General features: G+C 56.6%; 4 protein-coding genes across 4 annotated transcripts; 1 reads left to right on the forward strand and 3 right to left on the reverse strand.

Annotated features, from left to right (window-relative positions):
- Positions 1 to 1488: 1488 nt before the first annotated feature.
- On the reverse strand, positions 1489 to 6099 carry Slc34a3 (solute carrier family 34 member 3). Its single transcript, XM_038337602.1, has 12 exons — positions 6015 to 6099; positions 5685 to 5771; positions 5105 to 5233; positions 4880 to 5023; positions 4688 to 4799; positions 4403 to 4598; positions 4151 to 4243; positions 3933 to 4017; positions 3643 to 3810; positions 3432 to 3548; positions 3234 to 3358; positions 1489 to 1953 (listed from the first exon to the last, which is right to left on the reverse strand). The coding sequence occupies exons 1-12, from the start codon at positions 6097 to 6099 to the stop codon at positions 1489 to 1491; spliced, it is 1806 nt and encodes a 601-aa protein (XP_038193530.1).
- A 2782-nt stretch (positions 6100 to 8881) lies between these two features.
- On the reverse strand, positions 8882 to 9352 carry Rnf224 (ring finger protein 224). Its single transcript, XM_038335751.1, has one exon. It carries the CDS (start codon positions 9350 to 9352, stop codon positions 8882 to 8884), a length of 471 nt encoding a protein of 156 aa, XP_038191679.1.
- A 2462-nt stretch (positions 9353 to 11814) lies between these two features.
- On the reverse strand, positions 11815 to 12726 carry Cysrt1 (cysteine rich tail 1). Its single transcript, XM_038335718.1, has 2 exons — positions 12610 to 12726; positions 11815 to 12257 (listed from the first exon to the last, which is right to left on the reverse strand). Exon 2 carries the CDS (start codon positions 12247 to 12249, stop codon positions 11815 to 11817), a length of 435 nt encoding a protein of 144 aa, XP_038191646.1. The 5' UTR covers positions 12250 to 12257; positions 12610 to 12726.
- Positions 12727 to 16103: 3377 nt separating this feature from the next.
- On the forward strand, positions 16104 to 17069 carry Rnf208 (ring finger protein 208). Its single transcript, XM_038338192.1, has one exon. It carries the CDS (start codon positions 16104 to 16106, stop codon positions 16899 to 16901), a length of 798 nt encoding a protein of 265 aa, XP_038194120.1. The 3' UTR covers positions 16902 to 17069.
- The last annotated feature ends 2400 nt before the right edge of the window (positions 17070 to 19469 follow it).

Here is a 19469-nt window from a genome sequence, read left to right on the forward strand (position 1 = left end):
GTGGCACCAGGCTCAAGCAGTGCACATACATTCATACATACAGCGGCCAAACCCAAAACCACAACAAAAACACTCACACACATAAAATATGTAAATCTAAATAAATGTAAAAATAGAGCGAGCGAGCAAGCAAACGAGCAAGCGAGCGAGAGAGAGAGAGAGAGAGAGAGAGAGAGAAAGAGAGAGAGAAAGAGAGAGAGAGGGAGAGGATAGGACCTTAGGGGTTCTCCAGGTTTCAGCTCCCTGAAGGCCATGCCATACCCAATGACCCCACAGTGTCTGGCTAGGCAAACCTGGAGGTATGGGGGAGGGGTGCTGGGAAAGGGTTTGGGCTAAGAAATTTCACACAGGTATGTTCTGTGGGCCACATGTGGGCAAGGGTAGTTACACAGGAGACAGCTCAACCTGGGGGGCTTACTTAAGACTCGAGGGTTTTCTTTGTTGTAACTCAGTCCCGCAGTTCTGGATCATGAGCTTTGCCGATGGCAATCTCGTGTCTCCATATCAAAAGGCTGGACATGCCTACAAGCAGTAATGGGCCGAAAGGTATCCCTGTCCAGTCCAGGGTTAGCTCTTCTGTGGGTCTGATTGCTATAACCTAACACCTGAGTTTTGGGTGGCTTTTTTTGGTGGTACTGTGTGTGGCGGGCGGGGGTGAGCAGCCTCAAGCTGCAGGAAACGGTAAGAGGCCTCTGCCTTTTCTCTGGTATCCAGTTACCTTTTGGCTGTAGGACAAGCTTTCCTGTTAGAAAACCAGACCGCCCGCAGGAGGCACGGAGGGGGGAAGGAGCCCTCACCATCCTCTCCCAGGGCCTTTCTTAGGCGCTCAGGTGAAGAAAATGGTGTCTAGCCCTTCTACCCTTTCACCTAGATGAGCAAGTCCTAGCAGGCTTCCTGAACAAGTTTGGGCACCAAGGTGGCAGAGGTAAGGTGCTGTTTAGGATCCCGGCAGGAGGAAGGGTGCCCCCTGGCGGCTAAGGAGAACATGCCTGACCAAGCTAGCTGGCAGGACGCAAACCTATTTCTTGAACAACTCGGTAACAGTCATATACTCTACGGCAGCTCCCTCCACCCATCGCCTGGCAGATCTCAGGTCCCCCTCTCGACGTGAACTTGGGCTCTCTGCCCAGCCCAGACTTCCCAGACGACCCCTGGCCTGAAGGCCTGTAAACCGGCTGTCACCAACCACCACAGAAATAAACAAGCAGCGGCCTCAGGGGAACCCTAATCCCGAGTCTCCGCTAGGGGCAGCATGGCGCTGCTTGTCCACCTTGAGATAGGTTACGTCCTCAGGCTGCCTTATCTGGGAGAGAAGGTCGACACTCCTTGGTCATAGAGCCGTTTATTTGCAAAGAATGGCACGCAGGAGTCTAGGAAGTCCACGCGGAGCCCTTTCCCTCCTCCCCAGGAAGACTGGCAGGCAGTCTCTCCAGCCTCCAGTGCCCTGAAGCTGGTGGAGCTGGGGAGATGGTCTACGGCACCAACTTTTCATAAGTGTTGGGAAGCTATGACCTCTGGGTTCTCATAGCAGTGAACCACTTTGCTGGTCATACTGGAGTTGCTGCAAGCACTGCAGGGGCAACACCCAGTCACCAGGCGGTCCCAAGGCTCCAGAGAATGGAGCCAGAGAGGCAGCCAGGCCCAGGATCGAAGACAGGGAGGCAGCCAAGATGGCCGGTGTCTTTGCAGGACATTAATCAGGATGATAAGGAGCACCAGCCCCACTAGAGGGCCTCCCACTGCAGCCAGCACTGAGCCCCCTGCCAGGGAAAGTCCAAAGGCTGCCAGGGGCAGCAGCAGGAAAGTGAACAGTAGGTAGACAACGGCTGCCCAGCGGTACTGGGCAGTCAGGTCACCAAAGCGCTTGGCCAGTGGAATGGGTAGTCTCAGGACAGGCACCAGGTACCACAGCAGTATGCCAGCCAGGTTGAAGAAGAAATGGATGAGAGCAACCTGGTAAGCAGGAAGGGCAAAAAGGGGTGAGGAGCTTGGACCAGATGATGCGGGTCACCTGGGCTTTTTAGAAATGATGACTTTTGCCAGGTGGTGGTGGCTCACGCCTTTAATCCTGGCACTTGGGAGGCAGAGGTAGGTAGGCAGATCTCTGTGAGTTTGAGGTCAGCCTAGTTTACAGAGAGTTCCAGGACAGGACAGGGCCACACAACACACACACGCACACACACACACACACACCCCAAACCAAAACAAACAAAAAGAAATCATGCCTTTCCCTGCTCTGCTCAAGTCTGAAGCTTCTCTGTGGTGTCCTCCTGAGTGGTTCAGAGAGGCCACTTAGGATGGCAGGGTCTAGCCAGAGCAGGCTCATGTTCACCCTACAACCCTCCCCCACATTTTAGGAGACAGGGGCCTCTGCCTGCACAAGTGTGTGGTAACATATCCCTCTGCTGTCAGAGACAAAGCAGGATAGGGTGGACAGGGAACGCAACACACGGCCTTTCTGTGAGTGAGCACAATCCAGAGGCCTGGGAGAGGATGGTTCCGGGTCAGGAGGGTCTGAGTGGCAAAGACGATACAGAGGCAAAGATGCAGGTGGCAGGCAGGGAGGGCAAGGTTCGGGTTTTTCCCAGGAGCAGCAACTAGTGCCAGCCAAGATTTCAGAACCTGATCCTGCCCTAGGCAGAAGGAAGTTAGAGCCAGAGCAGTGGACCAAAGATTAGGCGATTTAGAGAGTCAGAGCTCAAATAAGCCTAAGAGTGAGGCACAGAGCTGCGAGATTTGGGGGTAGGGGGAGACAACTTAGAGCCAGAAACATGTCTCAGCTTAGGTGACAGGATGTGGTTAGCAAAGGTGACTAGGTGAGCAGAGGCATCCCCAGGATGGGCTCTGGGAAGACACCCCACTCCTTAGCTGGTGACCTCGGTACATAGAAGAACAGGAATTTGGGAACAGTCACATTGGAAGTGTAGACCAGAGGGCCACTCTTGAATACCCCAGAGAACACAGTGAGGAGTCCAGGATGGAGGCAGCAGAGGAGCAGTGATCCTTCAAGGGAAGCTGGGGACAGATAGAGATACAAAGATAGAGGGACAAAGAACAGGAGGTGACCACAGGTTATTCCAGGAAAGGCGTCCTGGAAAGGAAGAACCGAGGCTAGGGCTGCGAGGTGCCCACAGTGTCCCCCTGGATCTGGGGCTGCAGGGCTGTGGTTGGAGCCTGAGGAGCCTAAGGAGAGCTGCCATGCTGGGACCAGGGGAACGATGGCAGGCAGGTACCTGGACTGCGAAGAGCAGCATGTCTGCGGGGCTGGCCAGGGCCGCCAGCAGGGCTGTGGTGGTGGTGCCAATGTTGGAGCCCAGGAAGAGGGGGTAGGCCCGTTCCAGGTTGATTATCCCAACCCCTGGAGAAATGCAGGGTCACTAGGGGCTCCAGCCTGGCTCCCCCATCGCCCATCATTGCCCGCTTTGGCTTACCCATAAGAGGCACAATGGCAGCCGTGAATACACTGCTGCTTTGCAGCAAGAAGGTTAAGCCTGCACCAACAAGGATGGCTAAGTAGCCGCTGAGCCAGCCAAAGGGGAAGGGGAAATCTGCAGGTGTGTAGGGTGGAAGGCTTTTGGGTCATTCTTAACTCCCCACCTTACCCTCCATCCCAGGTCCAGGGCCTCCACACACCTCACCTACCCGCATTGATGGCCGTTTTCACAGTCTGGGCGATGCGGCCCTGCAGCACAGAGTTGAGCAGCTTAACGATGAGGACCAGACAGGTACAGAGCACCAGCAGAGAGCCCGCCAGCAGGATGAAGCCCACGGCCAGATCTGTGAGCCCTGTGCCCACAAACAGGTGATGGCCTGTGGCAGGGCAGGGTGATGAGTGGGAGGGAGTCAGAGCAGTTAGCAGGGCAGGGGGCAGGACCAGGGCAGGGGGCAGGACCAGGGCAGGGGGCAGGACCAGGACCGGCGCAGGTACTCACAGGGCACTCTGTTCTCCTCTGGAGTCGCTGTGCTATTCTCCCTGCAAGGGTAGAAGCCGCCACATTCCTCGTTGCTCCCCTGGGGCTGAGGGACAGGGAGGACTCAGGTCGGGCTCACAGCAGGCAGACAGAGGTAAAAAGGCTCAAGATCAAGCAGGCAGGATGATTTGGCAGGTCAGAGATCAAACGAGGGAGGGATGGGGTCAGAGGCACCTCACCGGTGGTTTCCCCTGGACGTCACACCATTGTTTAATCAGGCTGCCATTAGTGGTGTTGCCGGTAGCACTGCTGGTAATCATGCCGGTATCCAGCTGGTAGACAGAGGGGGGCATGATTATGCATCTGGCACTCCTCCCCTCAGCCTATTCCAAGCCTAAACCCTCTCCTTGTCCCCTTCCAGGACAGGGCTTCTGCCTCCTGCTCCGCATCAGCCAGGCGCAGGTACCTTCCTACGGTACCTCTGTCCTCACCTGGATGATGAGGTGTGTGAAAGGCTGCGTCAGTGCCTTGAGGATATTGGGGGCCTGCCTCCCTGGCTGGAGGCTAGCAGCACCCAGGGCCAGTTCACTCAGCCTCTCTAGTGCTGCCGTGGCGCTCTCCAGTGGCAGCAATACCAACACTGTGAGCCAGTTGAAGATGCCATGCACAGCCGAGCCGCTGAAAGCCCTGCAGTCATACAGGGCAGGCTGTCTGTCTGAGCAGCCTCTCTACTGAGGCCAATACAGACCCAGCCTGGCCCTTCAGCCCTGACTCACCTCTGGAACTCCTCCCGGTCCCCTGACTGCGCCATCGAGACCAGGGTGCTGGTGATGGAAGTGCCCACGTTGACACCCATGATGATAGGCACAGACATCTGGACAGTCAGCACTGTAGGGGTGCCATTTCAGCAGCCCTGCCTGTTCGCCAACCCACCCACCACTGCCCTGGGAAGAGGGAGGTGTACTCACACTTAGAGGCCACCATGCTAACCACGATAGATGAAGATGTACTGGAACTCTGTACAAGGACTGTGACCAGCACACCGATGACCAAGCCAGCCACGGGGTTGGACAGCACCACATTGTCCTTGAAAATGTCTCCGGCCATTCTACCTATTCCCCACAGAGAGATGCACTGAGGCTGCCAAGGGCTGACATCCTGTCCCCACCTTGGCCTCCTGCATGGTCACTCACTGCCTAGCAACTGGAAGGCAGAGCCGAGGATGTCCAGGGAGCAGATGAAGAAATAGAGGTTTCCCAGGAGTCCACACGCCTTGAGGAAGCCAACGACCACCTGGTGAAGCCTGCTGGCTGTGCTGACCTCTAGAGACACCAGAGAGAGCTTATTTGACCAGCTGGCTACTCCCCAACTACAGCACCGCCCCACCCCACACACATTTTGTTCCCTGTGAACAGGGACCATATTTCCTGTCACCTCTCAGACAGAACACAGGATCTCCCTTCTCTCCCATTGGGCAGGAACCCGTGTCCTCTCTCGTGTTCCCCAGAGCAGAGACTATGTCCCCTCCTTTATCCTCCCTTATTCCTTTGCTGCATGAATAAACCCATGACCTTGGAGGGGGAGTCCCAGAACTGAAGCCATCACCAGGGAATAAAAGGAAGATCCGAGGCTGGGAGGGGAGTTTTCACCCCATCTTAAGCAGATGAAGGTGGTTTTCTATGAGGTGTATTCCACCAAGTCCCAGCCTATACTCTGCTAGAAACGGGAAGCCAGGGGCCTGTCTTTACGCTGTCTCATCACCCGCAAACCTACCTTTCAGTTCGCCAGTGTTCTTCTGCTGAGGGAAGGCCCAGGGGTCTGTGCCTCCTTCCTCCAAGCCTGGGATAGAACTGGAGGTCCCTGCAGGGGTCAAGTCAGGCAGGGCTGTTTGTAGAACCCCTCTCCAAGGAGGAGGACCAAAGGAAACCAGAGGTGGAAGGAGCTGGGGCACAAGGGTTCACCGAAGAGGTCCAGAAGCAGGGAAGGGAAGAGTTTCAGTGAGTCTGGCTCAGGCCAGGGATGTGAGGAGACCCCAGAATTCTTCAAGCAAGCAGCTAGAGAACCCTCATTTTGCCTCGTATAGCTGTCAAGGGCGCCTGATACCTGCATTTCTTAGATTCCGGTCCACCAGGTCAATGGCATCCAAAGTAGGGTTGGGGAACTGACCACCAGCGAGGGACTTCGGCATGGATTTCAAGCAAAGAGACCCAGGCCCAATCCTAGATTTGCTGAGGGCAAAGCAGGTGAGAGCTGTGGTTCCTCCTACTCCGCCTCTATCCCACCCAGCAGTCTAACGTCAGGCCCCTGACCTGAACCTTCAGCTGCAGCCCCGCGCCTTGCAGGTCTTGGTGGCTCTCCCTTCCCTCGGACCACAGACAGATGGCTACTGTGACCTCAGGTGACTGTCAGGCGAGCCCAGTTTAGCTCCAGGGGGCAGGAGACAGAAGCCACTGGATCCCAGGCTCCCTTACTAGTCTTGGCTGAAAGAAGGTTTGGCAGTTGACTGAGGGCACAGGGTTCTGGGGCACTACCTGGAAGTAGCTGGTATCTCGAGAACCCTGGGATTTCTCCTATCAAGTGTCAATGAGGACACTCCAGATGGTCCCAGTTTAGACTTTGGTATTTGATACCAAACAGGTGACGTCCTTGCTTGATAAGAGCCCCGCCCCACCCCACCCTCAACTTAGGAGCAGGGCTTTGGAACCCCCTGCCCATACCAGATCCCTTTTATCTATTCTGGTCCCATGAGCCTCTGGGTCTGGAACTCTTTGCATCCTAGTCTACCCTGACCCCTCCCCTAGTGCTTGGGCCCAGGCCCAAGGGTCCTTTGTGTGCCCTCCCTTTGGCCTGGCCCTAGGCTCCTCTCACTTGCTCTAAGGTCCTAGGGGTTTCAAAATGGTGCCCAAACCCTGAACCTGGTGGTCACTCAGCTCTGGTCCAGTGTCCATTAGCTTGGTCTAGCTCTGGGAGCTCCTACCTGCATGTGTGGTGAGGGGCATCAGCAGGGAGGAGGCTCAGCGGGAGCAGTTGCAGGTCAAAGATCTGCCCAGTGTGCACATGACCTGCTGTGTGTGGAGCCCCATTAATGTTTACCCAGGAGCTGGGGCCCCCAAGGGGAGACCCTGCCTGGCCCCGAGGCCTTATTCATACCCTTGTCATCTTAAGTCTAGGAGTTCTGGGCCCCAAGCCCAATTCTCTTGGGGTGGCACTTCTCCGAGGGATGGACAACAGCTGGCCAGGAGCATAATAGAGCTAGACACGGCAGCCACCGGTAGGCATCTGATACATTTAATGGACACTCTACAGCACCCAGGCAGGACACTCTCATTCTGGCTAAGACTGCCTAAGGACCCCAGGAGAACATTGCCCTCCTCTTTCTCTGTTCCTCTGTGTTCTGCAAACCTTATCATGATCGTCTGTGCACCTGACAGAGACAAAAGGGAAGCCCTTTGCACCAGGTGGGTGTGGAAAACGGATTTCCTTAGGTGGCCTGAGAAGGTACCCAGGCCTTCAGGTCAGCAGATTCAAATCTGAGGTTAAGGGTAGGGCTAGATCCAGAAGGGCTTTCAGTGGAGGCTGGTGGGGGGCGGCGGGCGGGCAGGACATTGGTCTCTACCTGCAAAGATGGACAGGGGATGGTAAAGCCCTTCCCCATCCTACAGTGCTCATCACCTGAACCCTATCTAATATCTTTTCCCAGATGAGTGTTGTTCTGTGCCCATGTGCTTGTGAAATTTCCCTGTCTTGTGGGTCAGTCCCTTTCCAGCCCTGGGATGGGGACTGGGCCCTCCCCTGCAAGCTATTTCCTTAGGGGCCCTGCAAGCTCTAGCACCCTGCTCTGCTTACTGCCCAGCTTTGTCCCTGGGTGCTTGAGGGACTTTGCCCAGGGAACGAGTCTTCTCAATGTCTATTCAGCAAATTCCCTTTCCTCCCCATCCTACAATCGCTCCCCAGGAGGCCCCTCCCAGGGACTCCTGAATATAGCTCCTTCCTAGAGGGATGGAGTGTTACTGCTTTGGCCTGGGGTTGTCATTGTCAGTAATTTGTAACCTCTAGCACCTACAGAAGGTCTGGAGTTTTTTTTTGTTTTGTTTTGTTTTTGTTGTTTTGTTTTTCAAGATAGGATTTCTCTGTAGCTTTGGGGCCTGTCCTGGAACTAGCTCTTGTAGACCAGGCTGGCCTCAAGCTCACAGAGATCCACCTGCCTCTGCCTCCCAAGTGCTGGGATTAAAGACGTGCACCACCACCGCCCAGCTCAGGTCTGTGTTATTATGGTCACCAGAGGTAGAAGGAGGCTGGGAGTCTTGAGCTAGGATGATGAGCTGGGAGACCTCAGGCAAGACCCCTTGTCAGAGCTGGCTCTCTATGGCAGCCTTCTTTGATGCCTGTCAAAAAGGCAGCTTTGGACTGTGGCAGACCCTCTCAGAACAGTGCCTGGCTCATGGCAGGAGCCTGGTGACCATGGTTGAAGAGATGAAACACATAGACTCCAGGGATAGAAGAGGTAACCTGCCCTCTCTCCTGGCTCATACTGCTGAATGTTTACAGAGAGGAAGGTTCCCTCTGAGGCCAGCCACTCATGGACAACCATAGTCTGGCCCTGTCCAGGCCCCTGCACTCATCCCCACAGACTCTTAGGAGCCAATCTCCGTGCTAGGTCCTGGGTTTACAGGTGACATAGACAGCAGAATGTTGGCTAGCCAAACAAAGTCGCAGGCTAGTTCAGGGTATGGGAATCCCCCATAGACTAGTAAAATGGAATGTCACCCTACTGTGGCACCATGGCCACTGACTCTGACCTTAGGCTACCGCTTGAGATGTCCCTGGTCAGGGTGACATGACTCGGCCGGGTCATGTAGGAGGAGGCCCTGCTTGCAGGCTGTTCGGTCTGTGCTGTTTATGATCAATGTGCTCTGTGGCAGGGAAGCTGCTAGCACAGTTTCCCTTGTGCAGGTGGAGATAGCAAGACCTTAGACCTCAGGGTTCCCCAGGGGATACCAGCACAGTCTTCCCCAACCCCAGCAGCAGCATCCAGGCTGAGGAAAGTGGGGTTGGGGGCCCAAGGTGGGGCAGAGTCCAGCCGGCTGCTGAGTGACGGTAGTGCCGACTTTGAGGGGGACAGAGGACCTGGGTTCTATTCTTGATGGTTCCCGTTCAGCCTTGACTGCCAAAAAGGCAGCTAAGTCCAGGTCCAACATGGTCACCCCTCCACGGGGCATAGGGGTACTTTGACGGCACTGTGGGCAGGGGATCCAGTGCTGCTCATGGGCTGGCGTGTCCAGCCGCCGCATACATGCTTGGCAGAAGGTGTGGCCGCAGTAGAGGCGGCGAGGCAAGTGTATTGAGAGGTCATAGGCAGAGTAGCAGATGATGCAGTCATTCCGTGTGGCCGTCAGGGCTGCCCCTTCCTCCAAGGCTCGGGGGCCTTCAGGCTGCAGCATCCTAGGGAGAGTATGAGGGAACCAACAGGGCAACCACACAAGCTACAGTTCACCTCTGCCCACCTATGTGATGTTTGGGTCCATGCTGGCCCCCAGAAAACAGAGGACAGGACCATGGGATGGTAAGTACCTGCACACCTGGAGCCTGGAGGGAAGATGGTGCCTGTGGGTTAACACCAAGTCTAGGCATATCTCTTGTTGCTGTGGCCATTGACTGAAACAGCATCCTATCCCACTGTTGAGACCCACCCCTAGCCTTCCTGAAACCCAGGCTTCTCTTACCTGCATCCACTCCACCAGAAAGATATTCCCAGCTAGAGGTCTGCAGAAGGGGATGGGGACCCGGGACACTTCATGGCTCCCTCCCTGGGCTCGCATTACTGGCCACACAGGCAAGCGAGCAGGAGGCAGGTGGTGGCTGCGTCAAGTGAGAGTGGGTTCCCCTTTCAGCCACAAAGCGCCTGCAACAGGATCTGCTGCTCCCTGCTCCCCGCACTGGGCAGGAGATAAGGTGAGCCTGCCCCCTGAAGGATGAACCTGCCCAGACCACTCCCCCCTGTAACTCCCAGAGACCTGGCTTTGTCTTTTTTTTTTTGTTGTTGTTGTTGTTTTTTTGAGACAGGGTTTCTCTGCAGCTTTAGAGCCTGTCCTGGAGCTAGCTCTTGTAGACCAGGCTGGTCTCGAACTCACAGAGATCCGCCTGCCTCTGCCTCCCGAGTGCTGGGATTAAAGGTGTGCGCCACCACCGCCCGGCTTGTCCTCCCCATTCTTGTACCCTTCTCCCAGGTCTCATCTGATCATCCCTTGGTAATGTTTTCCACTTTGACCTCTGCTCACATCACCTCCCAGGGAACCTACCTCTGCCCCCCATCAGCTCCATGGTAGGGTGCATCTTCTTGCTAATTTGCGTCACTTCTCAGGATCGCCTTCCTCCCACCCTAGACTAAGTCTATCCTGTGATGTTACAGGAAGTCGCCTTCCATCAGGCCTGAGGTGTGATGATCTCCTTCACACAACCATCATCCCAGAAGCCCCACCACACCACACCCATGCTAAGCATCTCCCAGTTGGCCGCCTACTCAACCCTCAGCCTCTACAACTGTCCAGGGAGACAGTTCAGGGAAGTGGGATCCCTGTTCCCTGTGATGAGGACTGGAGAGGAGACAGCACAGAATTAGGGAGACCCCTAATTCTGCACACAGGGTTGCTAGGACCCCTAAGACTGCACACAGGGTTGCTAGGGGAAAAAAAGCCTTCTTTACTCACTTTTATCCACTCGCTTGGCAGTCTGCCTTTAAGACTGGTCAAACGGGTTTCTGTGCTGGCCCTCACTGGAACAGGGGACTAGGAGCTCAGAGAGAAGTGTCAGGGCAATGAATGACCTATCTGCCCATTCCTGGAGACCTCTACACACAACACATCTGGCCTGCCCTCTTACCTGACCTGTCTCTGCATCAGGGAAGGGCGGACTTCAGGAGGACTTGTTTGTCTTGCGAGGCCAGCTCTTCTCCCTCTTCACGTGGCATTGTGGCTCTGCCCTGCCCCGGAAACACCAGGCTGCCCAGAGCTGGCCTGCTTGCACACTCCCTACCCTGGCATCTCAAACATGGCCCCCAGCAGGCATATCACACTGCTTGGACAGGTAAGAAGAGAACACTCCCTTCAGCCCTGCCGTGCCTCATCTTCAAGGCCTGGTACACATCACTTGAAATAGGTTAAACAGCAGAGCTCTGGGTAGTAGGGATTGTCTTTTGTGGGAAACCAGAAACATGCCCTGGCCAAGGGCGGGAGGTGACTCACATTGGGCAGGGCTGGGTTCTGGGCCCTGGATCTGAGCTCCCACTCCCTGAAACCTCCTAACATCAGTCCCACCCACTAACAGCCCTCCGTTCTGATCCTCTCCCAGAGTATTTTCTTGGGGTCCCCCACAGTGGCAAGTATGGTACCCTCCTACCTGTGACTCAGGATTAATCTTGTTTACTATCTCAGCTTTAGCCCTAGGGAGAACGAGGAACTGGCCCGGGGCAGTGAACACATTACCATCTACGAGCCCCTGGGTGGACTGAGACCTGCTAGGGCCCTAAATTATGGATGCCATGAGGCATCCAGTCCTGGAAGGTCCCACAGAGTCTGGGAGTCTACCAGGGAGATTGTATTTGTTGAGGGCAAATGCAGTTGCCCAGACTAGGACCTTCTCCCAAACAGACCCCTGGTTAAAAAAAAAGTCACTAGCACAATGCTCACCCTGCTTTATTGCCAAAGTCTTGCAAGAAGTGAAGAGTGTCCCTATTGCTGCCAACATGGCTAGTGGCTAGGACTGTATTCCAGAGGGCACTAGCTGGGCCTTCCTGGTGGATAAGGCTCCCCAGATGCCCATGACAATGGCTGCTCCTGATGTCCAGCACCACTTTGGCATTGAGCAGAGGCCCGGGCCCCACAACCCTGGAGGTTGGATAGTCAGGCTAGGAGACAACACAGCAACAGCTGTGACAACGGCAGAATCGTGGGCAGTGGCAGCAAGAGCAGCAAGGCAAGCAGCAGCAGTGGTGGGCAATGTCATCGCCACGCCCTACAGGTGGCAGGCCAGCATAAGTCAGTCCTGATGGACGCTGCCCACCGCTGTTGTACGGGTTGCAGGGTGACTGCCAGGTCTGTTGGCTCTGCTCAGAAGCTGTACCTTTGATGCCCTTGACACCCTTTGGCTCTGGGGCTTCAGTTGTTTTCAATAGGCCCGCTGGCTCTGGGGCACAGGTTCCTGAGGGTAGAGGCTGAATCTCAGCGGAGGAAGATGAAGAAGGAACCTCCTCTAACTGCTGTCCCAGGTCAGAACGCAGGTGAGCCCGAGGGATGCTGATGTGAGTGTATGGATTCTTCACAACCATCTCATGGGGGTCCATGGCCCAGGCTGCAGGGGTGAGCAGAGACACATATATGGACTCAGGGAGGAGAAAACCTGCTTGAGAGCCTATAGCCCAAGAAGACACCCATTCTGGAGGAATCTGCCTTGTGAAGAGCCTTATCAATTAGCATCTGCATGCAGATGTGGGGACATCAGAATCTATGCCAGGCCTACGTGTCTTGGAGGTAGGTCCAAGTACCCAGTTACCACCCTCCACCAAGTGTCCAAGAGATGCTCCTGGATGCAGCTGGGAATGGGGATAAAAAGCTAGGAGATGCTGGTGAGCTGGTCTGAGGGAGAGCAGTGTCTGTCCAGGGGGTACCTCTAAGTACAGGTCAGCCCCTGGGCGAGGACTCACCTGCAGCAAGCAGCAGCAGTATGTCTTTCTGTCCTCCAGCTCCAGGTCCCAGTGCCTGTGAGTAGAGCTACCAGCAGGTGCCTTTTCCCTCCTAGAGAGGGGTGGGGCCTTGGGGCGGAGCTCAAAGATGGGGTTCCTAGGATCCCAAGAGGCCTTAGCAACTAGAGCACAGCAGCCAGTCACCTCTCATTCCCAGATGGGTGGAGGTCAAGATTTGGGCTCTAAGGGGCATTTGCCAATCTAGGGTGACTCAATCACGATTCATCTGAGCATGTCCTACCTCCTTGGGTCATGGCCCCAGAGAGGAAGTGGGGGCAGGTCTTCAGATTCTGGGGCCTTCAGATGGGCTGGGGACACCGCCATTGCTCACATTTCTACAGCCACTGTCCAGAATTCCTGCTTGTCACCTACTGCCCATACCCAGTTGTCACTGGGATGCCTGAGACGGCTTGGAGGATTGTCCACTTTTCTAATTAAAAAAAAAAGTTTGACACAACTTTGTAGATACACTTTACTTATCTTAAATTGGTGACATGAACACAAGTAACATTTTCAGCTCGTTTCTGAAACTGCAGTTTCCCTGTGCTGGTGAGATGGGGAGAAAGCTCCCCAAAGTTTGCTGTCCCCCGTACCCATTCTTGGCTTTTGCAGCTTTACCTTCTTGTTCATAGAGGACACGAAAAATGATGGTGGAGCTGGGGGGGGGGGGTGAAACAATAGTTGAAAGCTTATGAACCAACCGGTGGGCTCCTCTGGGTCTACGCTACAGCGGGAAGGGCTCGGACCCCATTCGGGGAAAACACCAGGAAGGAGAGAGCAAGTAGGACACGAACTACAAGCTAGGGTGACTGAGTGCAGAGCCAGTCAGGCGGGTTGAGCAACTTAGCAAGCAGAAGGAAATGGGTCTGGGGGAAACAAGCTTCAGAGGTGGTAAACAGTGCTCACAACGTGGGAACCTTTAACCTTGCCCACCGCCCCCGGAGACTCCGCCCCTAGCCGCGAGCATGCGTAAACCCGGTCGAGATGCCCAGTGGAAACTTAATTCCCCAGAAGCCTTCGCGCTCCAGGGTTTCCCAAAAGACCCGGTTTGGATGGATCCTTGGCTTGCTCCGCTCAGAACGGCGGCTGGGAGGGGAGAGAGGAGGGACGGGCTTATTCTCTTATGAGGCGTGGCTTTATTTCACGGGGCGGGACTCTGGACAAAGGGTGGGGCCATAGGTGGCCTTGCGCGCGGGCCAAATGGGTGGGCAAGTGAGCAGAGCCCTCCTGTGAAGGGTGGGCTCTTCCTTTCTCGGGCCACCGCTACCTGAGTTACCCCAGCGTGATGCCAGGATTCCCATAAGATGTCTCCGCACCTGACCCCTCCTCTCACCTGGCCTTGCAGAAGGAGCCCTGATGTGCACCCTTGGTTCCATTAGAGCTGTAAAGTCTGGTCCAGCTTTGGCTCACCAGGAACATTGTTCCCTTCGTTTTGATTGTACAGAGAGGGTCTGTGGCCTGAACAAAATCTGGATTGTCCAGGGTCAGGCACAGGACTCAGTGTTGGTCACAGGCAGGTATGGGTATGCCTGGTGGCCATGAGATGGTAGAGAATGACACTCTGAACACGTAGACATCCTGGTCACCAGCGTGTCCTTTGCCCTTTCCTCACGGAGGGCTCCCCTGAGGCAAAGGTGTAGTCCAGGTAGAAGAGGTCCAGGTAGGAGGAGGAAGAGGAAAGGAATGGGGCCTCTGCTGGGTGGGGTCAGTTTAGTACATAACACAGAAGCGCGTGCTGACCTGATGCGACACAAGAAAGGGCTACTCCACCCTAGGCAGGTGAGTGTGCTCAGTGGGCCCTCCACCCAACACGTGGACTGCCAGCTTGACCAGGTATTTCCAACTCTCCACCTCCGGTCAGGACACCAGCCGAGCCTCTTCGTGCCTGCCCCAGCTCCCCTCTGTCCACTCCTCTGGTATCCGCTTAACCTCTTATCCCTTTTGCTGTCATATCGCCGTCTTTGAGTTGATGAGCCCTGGGTTCAGTGTGGCTATGTCAATGAGTTGGAAAACTCCCGGCGTTCACACAGGGGGTGTGTCGGGGTTTGGCGTGAAAAGACCCTGCCCCTTCAAAGCTCGAAAGGTAGACAAGACACTGTTGGAACGCTGGGACCCCTGCTCGGGTATTGTGAGGCTCAAAATGTAAGGAACTAAAAAGCAAAGGTTTCCCTTACAAAAGGCGGAGGGGCAGCCAAGGGGGAAAAAGGGAATGTTGGCGACACGGGGATCCCGACCCGCCTGTAGCTAGCTGGGAGGTCGACCCTGGGAGCAGACGCCAGGCCAGGAGTGGATCGAGGGGCGGCTAGGAGACTGGCCCCGCCCCGTGGACCCCGCGCGGGTCCCCAGACGGGGGGTGGCGCTGCGGGCGCGGGCGGGCGCCGCGCGCACTGCGGTCCCCGCGCCTCCGCCGCAGAACGCGCCACGCTCCGCACGCACCTGCCGCTGCCGTCGTCGCCGCTGTCGCCGCCGCCGCGCCGAGCCTTGTGTCCAGCACCAGTGCTCGCGCCCCTGGGTGCCGCTTTCGCCCGCCATCGCCCGAAGTCGCCGCTGGAGCCGCGGGAGCTATCGGAGCCGCTAGAGCCAGAGAGCCAAGGTGCGAGCGCCGCATCCAGGCCTGCCTTTGAGACAACCTCTGCTGCTGCGGCGGCGCAGCCGGGGAACGCCAGGCTGGGGCAGGTGAGCGGGGGGGGAGGGGCGGGGGTCAGATGCATCATTCCTTCCTTCTCTTATAGGGTCAGTCCTCCGGACAGTGAATCTGGCCTCGGAGGGCATACTGGGGAGGGGGTTGGGTTCAGAATTCCGTGAAGACTTGGATCCCACGGATAAGGTCAGGGTCAGAGGTCGGGCACCCTGTCCTTTGTGCAGGGTGGGGGTGAGGGCGAAAGTGAGGTTGGCCCCGTGCTGCCCTCACGCTGTCTCTCACCCGCAGCTCGGGCCTGGTGCAGGCCTCTCCATTGCTGTTGCCGCGGAGCCTGCAGCCCAGGTCCTCCGGCAGCCAGGGATCAGGCTAGCTGCCTTCCCTGGGCGCCCTGTCCTGGAGCCATGGGGCCCACCTAGCCCCTGCCTGCCCAGATGTCCCGGCCCAGGGACTGCTGACCTCTGCTGCAGGAGGAGGCCCCTCCACGCCCCCTTGCCAGCCTCAGCAGACAGAGACCCTGGGTGAGCCCCTGCGTGAACCCCACAGCCCAAGACAGCCTCCTGTACCCCCTTGCCCCCGCCTGCTTCCCCCTCCCCCTCCTCTTCCTCCTCCTCTTCGGACTGAACCAGATAAGCCATTGTGGCCACTGGGGGGGGCCCTGCCCCCCAACCTGTCACCCGCTGCCCCTTGCAGTCCACGGAGTAACCGGGGGCCTCACCAGGCCTGGCAGGACCAGGATGCAGCCCCTTCTCTTCCCCCACGGCCCCACCCAACGCCCCCACCTGTGCCAACGTCCGGTCTGACTGTAGAGAGCCGGATGCCAGCTGACCCTGGGCCCGAGGTGGGCAGTGGATGGCCGGGCCTCCTCATGTCCTGCCTGAAAGGCCCCCATGTCATCCTCAAAATGGAGGCCATGAAGATTGTCCACCCTGAAAAGTTCCCTGAGCTCCCGGCGGCCACCCCCTGCTTCCCACCTGCACCCAGGCCCACTCCCACTCTGGCACCCAAGCGTGCTTGGCCCTCAGACACAGAGATCATTGTCAACCAGGCATGTGGGGGGGACATGCCTACCTTGGAAGGAGCACCCCACACTCCACCCTTGCCAAGGCGGCCCCGCAAGGGCAGTTCTGAATTGGGCTTCCCCCGGGTGGCACCAGTGGATGAGGTCATTGTAAATCAATATGTGATTCGACCTGGCCCAACAGCCTCTGCACCTTCATCATCCGGGCCAGTGATAGCAGGTGAGCCCCTGGAATGCCCCACCTGTGGGCACACATACAACGTCACTCAGCGGCGGCCCCGCGTGCTGTCTTGCCTGCACTCTGTGTGTGAGCAGTGCCTGCAGATTCTTTACGAGTCTTGCCCTAAGTACAAGTTTATCTCGTGTCCCACCTGCCACCGTGAGACTGTGCTCTTCACTGACTATGGCCTGGCCGCACTGGCTGTCAATACTTCCATCCTGAGCCGCTTGCCACCTGAAGCCCTGACGGCCCCATCCGGTGGCCAGTGGGGGGGTGAATCCGAAGGCAGCTGCTACCAGACCTTCCGGCAGTACTGTGGGGCTGCATGCACCTGCCATGTGCGGAACCCACTATCAGCCTGTTCCATCATGTAGTGTCCGCCTGCCCACCACTGCCTGCAGGCCCTTGCTCGCCGCTTCTTCAGGGAACTGGCCCTGCCCTGTTTCCCGCTGACCCTTTCTTGCCCACTGTGGCTTCTGGCCCTACCCTGCGTGGCATTGTCGCTGCAGCCAACTTTGCCATTAAAACTCTTTGCCAAAGTTTGCACTGGTTCACTGATTGAAGCTTACTCCTGTGGGCTAGGCCCTGGCCTGGGCCTTGAGTAGGTTCCCAGGGCCATAGCCCAGTCTAACTAGGAACTGCCAGAAGGCGACCCGTCTTCATTCGGTTTGGCCTGCTCTACTTGTTGAAGGCCAAGCTGGGCAGAGTCTGCTGCTCGGGAGGTCTGGGACTAGCTGTGAACATACTGGTGCAGAGGGCTGCTGGTGTGTGGCACGTGAGGCTGTGGCCCAGCTAGGCAGACAGAACCTTCAGCTGTGTGTGGATGCTCACTGATAATCCAGCACTCTGGAAACCAGGGCAGGATTGAGGTCAGCATTGGTTACACAGTGAGATAGCCACCCCACCCTCTAAAAAGTACCTTTCCTCTGGCCAAGGATATGTAGAAATGGCCTTTGGACAGCATGGGCTAAGATCCTGGCTCTCTTGTATGGCACTGGTCTGTCTGTCTGCCTGTGACTGGATTAGGTACCACTGAAGAGTATGAGCTGCCTGGATGGCGGAGATGGAATAATGATGGCTGTGGTACAATGGTATCAGTAGCAGCTGTTTATTGAGAGCCACTCTCATGCTGGATATAGACAGACAGCCCACCTTACACTGTGTCACCAATAACCCAGTCTTCATTGCCCAAGGGAGGGCTCCTAGTCCAGCGACATCAATTGTATAGTCAACCACAAACAGAGCTGGACCTTAGGCATTTGCTGGTTTCAGGGTCTGGGTTGAACCTTGGCCCTTGCAGTACACAACCAATATTGATCGCAGCTGCTCTGGGATACCCTGTCTGGTGAGGGTATCTTAGGTTGGTTGAGGAGCTTTTGAAGGATGGGTAGGCCTCTCCTGCTAGCTACTGTGGCCTTCAGGGGCACACACCAACCTGTGTGGACAGGGGAGAGGGTCCCTGCAGCCCTTGCCTTCTCCTAGCAACAGAATTCTGCTAGACCTAAGTTCACATTTGCGCCCACCCTCACCAGATGGACCTCAGAAGTCGGTGTTAGGATCCAGCCATTGCCTCTGGCCAGTCAAGTGTTTGTCCATGGTAAGGACATGGTCTTACATGGGACTCTAGTCACAGCCCTTCCTGTTAGGCCAATCTCCTTCAGAGGCTGTCCTTGGCTTAGTGTCCTTGGCTTTAGCCAGTATCTGGGCTGCAGGGGTGTGTAAGCACTCTGGCTGGCCCAGTCTTGGGATTGTGATAGCAAGTCTTTGCTAATGACCAGAATCCGAGCATGGGCTTCAAAGCTTGGCCAACACCCTGGGCTCTGCTCAGCGGCTGGAACGGTCTAGGAGCATGAAGAACACTCCTAGTAACATGAGCGGCATGAAGATGAGCACCAGCCCCAGTAGTTCTAATGCCAGCAGGCTCAGCAGTGATAGGCGACGGGCACAGGGGCCACGTTCCCGCAGTGTCCACAGCCAGGTACTTAGGCTGGGAGGGCAGGGAAGGAAGGGGAGGCAGCTCCGGCCTCCCACGGGCCCTGCCAGAAAACGCAGGCGGTAGCGGTGCTCCAAGGATCCCCAGGGCCCAGGGCCAGGGTGCAGGGGTGTGGTGGATGCAATGGGCACTGGATGCTGGGGTCCATCAGCTCGAAGCAGTTCCTCCTGCAGCTGACAGATCTCCCACTCTAGCATGGGTGTCTTCTGACGACACAGTGGACAGCATACGCGGCCCAGGTCAGCTCTGGGGGTCATGCCTAACAGCTGGTGCAGGCAGCCCACACATAGGCTGTGACCACAGTTCAGCAAGGCCTGGTGCTGCTCATCAGACCCGTAAGGCTCAGTGCAGATGGGGCATTCCTCCTCTGCCTGTCCCTCACACTCTTCCTGCTCCTCCACAGTTGACAGGGCCCCCAGTTCAGGCTTACTGTCTGGAGCCCTGGCATCCTGGGGGGGTCTGAGATTATCCTCTTCATCTGCTGGTAGCTGGCGCAGTGGGTCCAGGAGGTCAGGAGTCAAAGAAGTACAAGGTGAACTGGCAGGTGTAGCGCTGGTGTCATTAGGCCCCAGGGTAGAACCACCAGAACAGAAAGCAGGATGGGAAGATTGGGACTCCAGGGTGACAGCAGGGATTGTTGGAAATGTAAAGGTTAGTGTGGCCCTCAGGAGCCAAGCAGGTCACCAGAGCACTGACCTCCAGATACACCTTTGGGCTTGCTGATCCTACTGGAAGTAAACTTCACTTGGGTCCTGCGTCGTCAGCTCCTGGTATTTCAGGCTTAAGAGTGGTATTGGCCAGGCCTGGTCTCTGTTCCAGCAGTGGTCAGACAAAACAGAGGTTCCTCAGCTCCCAGCTGCCCTCGGACCTGTCTGACTCCTCCAACAGGGTTTCTCTTTCCAGGGGTAGAGGCCCTGCCCATGGGCGGGACAACTCCTATCACACCCCT

The sequence above is a fragment of the Arvicola amphibius genome, chromosome 7 (assembly GCF_903992535.2).
Source record: "Arvicola amphibius chromosome 7, mArvAmp1.2, whole genome shotgun sequence".
In the NCBI taxonomy this organism is placed as follows: Eukaryota; Metazoa; Chordata; class Mammalia; order Rodentia; family Cricetidae; genus Arvicola; species Arvicola amphibius.

Excerpts from the sequence above, each read along its gene's own strand:
- Rnf224 (XM_038335751.1), bottom strand. The coding sequence starts at position 9,352 with ATGCTGCAGCCTGAAGGCCCCCGAGCCTTGGAGGAAGGGGCAGCCCTG.
- Cysrt1 (XM_038335718.1), bottom strand. The coding sequence starts at position 12,249 with ATGGACCCCCATGAGATGGTTGTGAAGAATCCATACACTCACATCAGC.
- Slc34a3 (XM_038337602.1), bottom strand. The coding sequence starts at position 6,099 with ATGCCGAAGTCCCTCGCTGGTGGTCAGTTCCCCAACCCTACTTTGGAT. Across the intron at positions 5,234-5,684 it reads GAACACTGGCGAACTGAAAG|AGGTCAGCACAGCCAGCAGG; the intron begins GTAGGTTTGCGG and ends TGGTGTCTCTAG. Across the intron at positions 4,018-4,150 it reads ACGTCCAGGGGAAACCACCG|CCCCAGGGGAGCAACGAGGA; the intron begins GTGAGGTGCCTC and ends CCTGTCCCTCAG.
- Rnf208 (XM_038338192.1), top strand. The coding sequence starts at position 16,104 with ATGCCAGCTGACCCTGGGCCCGAGGTGGGCAGTGGATGGCCGGGCCTC.